We start from the raw sequence: 6,275 nt of genomic DNA, 5'->3' as shown, positions 1-6,275 counted from the left end.
CGGGTTGCTGGCGGCAGTGCTGGCACGAGGGGGCTGCTGTGTCACCTCTCCCTGTCCCCCTCCCGCAGATTACAAAGTGGGATGAACCTGCAGATTTGCTTCGTGAACGACAGCGGCAGCGACAAGGACAGCGACGCCGATGACAGCAAGACAGAAACCAGCCTGGACACACCGTTGTCTCCCATGGTAGGTCTGGGAACCCGTCCTGTAGGGCATCCGTCGTGGAAGCTGATAAAGATAGCTGATCCTATCAACATAGCAGCGCTAAACCCCAGGGCAGCATCTTCAACCATCAGTAAGAGATGCGAGGTGCTGAGAGGAGATGGGAAATGGCCCCTGGCCAGCACCGCGCCACTGCAGCGCCGATGCTTTCATGTGAAAGTGTTCTTCTTCCTTCCTTCCTTCCTTCCGCCCTTTCTTGTTGGCTCTGATGATTATCAGGGCAGTGAGGGATACAAAGTGGTATCAGCTCCCTCCAGCTTTCCTCTCCTCTTTTTCCCTTTGTCAGTCTAACACCATGGCCCCAGATGTTTTCCTCCAGATTAACCAGTCTGTCCCTTCAACACCTATTGACCTGGATCTGGTTGGCTCTTCTTGCCATTTAAAGTGCTCCGGCTGCTGTTGATTGCCAAGGGGTGATCTGGGGATCACCCTGCATTTCAAAGACAACTGTGGATTAAAAAAAAAGAATCTGTGATCTTCACTGTTTCTGTAGAAATGATACCACTTGTAAGAGCACAAATATATGTTAAGCCAACTGCAAACTTTGCTGAGGCACGATTGGGGCAACGGGGCTGTGACGGCTGTGTGTTGCTTCCCTAGAGCAAGCAGAGCTCGTCCTACTCCGACAGAGACACGACGGAGGAAGAGTCAGAGTCCCTCGACGACATGGATTTCCTTACCAGGCAAAAGAAACTCCAAGCTGAAGCCAAAATGGCCTTGGCTATGGCAAAGCCCATGGCCAAAATGCAGGTTGAGGTGGAAAAGCAGAACAGGAAGAAATCGCCAGTAGCGGATCTTGTAAGTGGGGCCCGAGGGTGGGTAATGCTGCCCTTTTGCTCTTTGTTTGCTTCTTGAGGCATATACACCAGCCAGAGGGGCTTGCTCACGGTGACTGTGGACACGCGGAGGAGCAGTGGAGATAGGGACCGTCAGTCAGGAGTTGAAGGGTTGACAAGGGTCGTCTTGTCGGGACAGGATGAATGCAGGGAAGCAGATGATGAAGCGTGGATGTGGATACTACCCTGAGGCCAGGATGGTGCTGCTTATCCTCTAAGTCGTGGTCTGTTCATCCCACGCCATCCATCCTGGAGCCCTCCTGCCTCAGTAAAACACCGATCACCGTAGCCATCACCTCCCGCTATAGAATCATGGAATTGTTTAGGTTGGGAAAGATGTTTAAGTTCATTGAGTCCACCCATTAAACCGTTACTTTACCTCAGTATATTGTGATGGCAGTAGATTTTAAGACTTGGGTCAAACGTTGTACAGATGTTTCAGCTCAGTTTGGTGGAGTCCTGGAGGAGTTTTTGATGCATGTTTGAGAGAGGGGTGCAAGCTGCCGCCACTCAGAAATACAAATAGTTCAAAGAAAACAGTAAAAAATGGAAAATTTCCTTCCAGCTGCCACATATGCCTCATATCAGTGAATGCCTGATGAAAAGAAGCTTAAAACCCACCGATCTAAGAGACATGACTATTGGGCAGCTACAGGTGATAGTCAATGATCTCCACTCACAGATAGAAAGTAAGTGATACTTGTTTAATTATCCTTTGGTATGTCCTGTTTAATTAAGAACGGTTCTCCAGGGTGCACGCAGAACTGTTGATAAATGTGTTAACAAGATGAATATATGGAAAAGGCACACACAGAAGCCAGAGTTCTCTCCAGATTCAGCTCCTCTGGCTTTTTTCTTTCCTTTTTTTTGTTTCTCCTAAAGCACTCACTTGGCTCTGTAAGAGAGAAGGGTTGTAGCATGTGCCAGCACCTAACACCTCACTCGTAACTCAAAACCTGGTTGAGTACAACTGTTCTTGGAGAGTCTGCCTGTGCTGGAGGCATCTGCTCCTCATGGCTTTATGGCTGCATCTTCATGTGACGCTGTGCCATGGCATCAAACCATCCACAAGAGGAGAAACCCCCCAGTTTAGCAAACATCCCCGGGTAAACCCGCTCCAGCAGTGCTTCACCGTGCTTCATGGGTCCTTGTGTTTCATAGGTCCATGTGTGGGACAGTGCCCCACTGCCTCATCTGTCTTTGCTCTCTCCAAAAGATCTCCATTCCCCCAAGAGATCTCCATCTTCCAATGAGTTAATTAATTAACAACTTTGGAGTAGACTTCTCTGGTGGCTGTAGGCCAAAAAAAAAGAGGTTGGTTGGTTGGGGGCTGTTCCTTCCCCATCCGTGTGGGTTCAGTGGCATCCTTTCTGGAAGCAGCCCTGCTGAGCTGGAAAGGAAAAAAAAAAATACCCATTAATTTAGAAAGCACCCAAGTATGGGAGCGTAAGTCATAACACCGAGCTGGCTTCTCAAACCAAAGTGGCTGCGTTTACCCAGTCCAGCCACCATCTCCGGCAGGGGGTGATGGGCAAGGACTGCCTTCAGGGAGGGTTAACTTTTCACATGGTCCTTTCTGTTTTCTTCTTCCCCGCTCTTTTATGCAACCCTGAGGAAGAGCCCAATGTCACGAGCATCGAGGTGGGTGGGCAGCATGTTCTGCGCCACCACAGGGAACGCAAAAGCTAAACCTGAGGCTTTCCCGGGCGAGCAACTCAGCCGCTTTCTGCAGCCTGTTGCTCAGGGTAGTTGCCCACAAGTGAGTGACACCTGGACCAGCAGGACTTCAAGCACCAAGAAATTCACCTTTATTTTTGCTGCTGAGCTATTTTAAGACAAAAACTACTTGCAAGCAGCATCAAGGGGCTTGCAGTGTCCATTGTGGGGGTCCCTCCTGGTTCTCTGCACCAGCTTATGCGTAACGTGGCAGGGAAGGGTGATGTATGGGTCTCAAACTGGGGTTCCCCAGGTCATCGCAAACTCACCCCCTTTTCTCCCTGGCACCAGGCTTGAACGAGGAGCTGGTGCAGCTGCTGCTCATTCGGGATGAGCTGCACACAGAGCAGGATGCGATGCTGGTGGACATCGAGGACCTGACCAGGTGAAGGAGCTTCTTGGGGTATTTCTCTCTCCTCACAGGCCCCAGCTTGCCATAGCGTTGGTTTTTTTTGACAGTATTTTGGTACTAAAGCTTTTGCCATCAAAGGTAAGGGCTGAGCAGGATGCTGCGCTCTCCTCCAAGACAAGAAATCTAAGCCCTTGGGTTCTGGAAATAATCAGCAGCCCTCAAGAGCTCGCCAAATGCAGATATTTTGATGTTTCCCTTTCCAAGGCCTTAGAAGAGCCTGGGAAGGAGCGATGCTGCAAACCCCCAGTCGATCCAAGGGGCTCCCCACGTCACCCCACCCTTGTCTCGGGGGTGAGCTGTGGTCTGCCTTCACAGGCGGGTTGTCACCTCTGAGTCTTAAGTGCCACCGTCACTGCTTCCCTTAAAGAAGAGTGAGGGATGAAAGGGGGGGATTTGGGGTGGGGTCGGAGCTGGGTCAGCAGGCAGACCCCAGCGTCACCTCCCATCTGTCTGTCCTTCTGTGCCTCAGGAAGTGCTTTGGGATGGCAATTTAGTAAATGAGATTCGTTTGGGAGCTGCTCAGGATGGTGAGGGCTTTGGTGTGTGGTGGGGGGCACCGGCTCTCCCCATCCCAGCATTCTTTGGGGGTGAACTCGCTGGCCATCACCACAGGAGGGGAGGAAGCCATCCCAGCTGACCCCAAACTGCTCCGGAGAAGGGTGTCCACTCCTCTTCACCCACTTTCTGGTCCTGCCCCACCAGGAGCCCGGGCAGCGACTGCACATCCCCTGCTCAGGGCTGGGTTTTTCCACAGGAAAACGTTATTTTGGGTCTCCCCTCGGCACCGTGAATGACGCAGCTTCTTCTCCCCCCTCCCAGACACGCAGAGAGTCAGCAGAAGCACATGGCAGAGAAGATGCCGGCAAAATGAACCCAGGAGCGCTGGGAGCAGAGCTCGAACGAGACTTCATTTTGCTTCTGTGTGTGTCCACGCGCTGACGTCCATGGCAGCGCACGAGAAAACCCGTGTTCGTCATTGACCATGTCTGAAGCTTTATGTCCGGTGACTGGCCTCTGCTTCTTAATTTATTTTAATTTTTTTACTCGTGCCACTAAATATCAGGCATTTTAATAATAATATTACAAAAAAAATGTACAGTACTTATAACATAATAAATCATGGGTGAGAAGAGAGGGTAGGTTAACTTTATTTTTGTTTGTTTAGAGATTTTTCCGTTGAACGATATTTTACCATTGACTACTTTTTTATTCTTCACTGTAGTTTTAAAATGAAGAAACTGTACTTGACGGTGCTATACAAGTCAAAAACAAAAAAATACATGCCTGCCTCGTAGTGAAGTTGTAGCTTTCAGTAATCTGTATATTTTAATCAGTTTTCAACATTTTGTGAATGTTGACTACCTGACATTCATTTTTAGATGTGCTATTAACATTTGGTTGGGGTTCAGAGAGTGACCTGGAAAGTTTTATGTATAAATATGTAAAATAAACATTAAAAAAATTGTTTCATATGATACGTCTTTTTGTTGCGTAGTGGTTGACTTTGGTGATGCACCAGTAACGTATTCCTCGAACTGAATGGGTGATTCCTCATCTGTCATCACCAGAAAGAGCCTTTTTTGTGGGTTTTTTTTTGCTGATCACATGACTATACAGTGAGAAGACAGGGGTTTTTTAGAGTTGTTTATTTGTAAGTTCATAACATATGTATGACACAGACTTAAGAGATTCTTCTGGGCCCAAATATTGTGACTATTGTTAGAATCAGCAGGCATATACCATAGGTTTCTTATTTTTTAAAAAATATTTTATTGTCTGGGCTTTTTAAATGACTCGTCAGTGTCAGAAATAAAAAAAAAAAAATCCATGTTAAAAATCGAAGCAGCATTTTAAATGTATTTTCTACGGCAGTTCCTCAGCTCTCTGCCTTTGGGCTGGGCTCCCTGGTGGTTCATCAGCCGAGTGCTGGCCATGCCCTCCTCTGCATGTACCGGGCGGCGAGTAGGTCTGTCTCCATCGCACATTTATTTGATTTAACGCTGAAGCAGCTTGGCCATCCCCTCCCTGAGGCTGCCTGGCCGTAGCCAGCAGCAGACACGAGTGTCGCGCCCACCAGCTTCTTACATTTTAATTCCTTTTGTCCTCGGGGGCAAATTCGTCTTAGTGAAGGGTCTGGCTAATGACTTATTCAGGGTGTTTTCAGAAAAGCATCAGCGGCATTTAAATTTCATCCTCTGCCAAGAGTGTATTTGATGAAACGCTTTTTCTTCGCCTTTTTTTGCCAGTTATGGAACACCAGCCCCTGGCGGGGTTTGGTGGGGCTGGGCAGGGTGTTTAACTTGGGGTTGTCTGTCCTTTTCTAGGAGTTGCTCTGGGTGGGTTCACGTCCCATTTGCAGAAGGATGCTGGGATGGGTCAGGCAGCCCTCACCTGCAGACCATAAACTCCCCTTAATTTTTTTTTTTTTATCTATGCAGAAAATATATATATATATTGGGGGTGTTAGTTTCCCTGGTGCTCTGGGTTGGCTTGCTGCTGTTGCCTGCATGTGGTGAGACCTGCTGGGGTTTATATGTTCTGCTCTGACCAATGCTGTGTTTGCAGGGCTCTGGGGCCACAATGGTCCCCACGGGGCATGGACTGGTGCCTCCATCAGAAGCGGCTCTTCAGGTAGTGGTGAATATATATATATATTGGGGGTGTTAGTTTCCCTGGTGCTCTGGGTTGGCTTGCTGCTGTTGCCTGCATGTGGTGAGACCTGCTGGGGTTTATATGTTCTGCTCTGACCAATGCTGTGTTTGCAGGGCTCTGGGGCCACAATGGTCCCCACGGGGCATGGACTGGTGCCTCCATCAGAAGCGGCTCTTCAGGTAGTGGTGAGGAGGTGCCTGCTGCTGGATTTAAAGCGTGAGCAGCAAAAGCCTGAGATTCCAAAAGTTTGCTCTCAGCTTTAAAAAAAAAAAAAAAGAAAGTCCACGGAGTTTCCCCTCCACAGCTGCCCCGGCATCATCCTCAGCATCATCCCTGGCATTGCCCCTGCGGGAGTCCAGCTGGTGGGGCACCAGGGTGAGGCCGCACAGTCAGGCTGGAGTTTTGTTCCCTCGTGAAGTGCCTTTAACTTGCTGAAG

General features: G+C 49.0%; 1 protein-coding gene across 1 annotated transcript; it reads left to right on the top strand.

Annotated features, from left to right (window-relative positions):
- Nucleotides 1-68: 68 nt before the first annotated feature.
- Nucleotides 69-4,415, top strand: SCHIP1 (schwannomin interacting protein 1; the record flags this gene model as incomplete). The annotated part of the gene is made up of 5 exons (XM_010131462.1): nt 69-186; nt 823-1,020; nt 1,624-1,747; nt 3,066-3,159; nt 4,006-4,415. Coding segments are annotated over 5 exons (586 nt in total), but the record flags the coding sequence as incomplete, so codon positions are not given.
- Nucleotides 4,416-6,275: the final 1,860 nt, after the last annotated feature.

This window comes from Buceros rhinoceros, unplaced genomic scaffold (genome assembly GCF_000710305.1).
Source record: "Buceros rhinoceros silvestris isolate BGI_N320 unplaced genomic scaffold, ASM71030v1 scaffold8912, whole genome shotgun sequence".
NCBI lineage: Eukaryota > Metazoa > Chordata > Aves > Bucerotiformes > Bucerotidae > Buceros > Buceros rhinoceros.
This window is presented reverse-complemented; position numbering and strand designations above follow the sequence as displayed.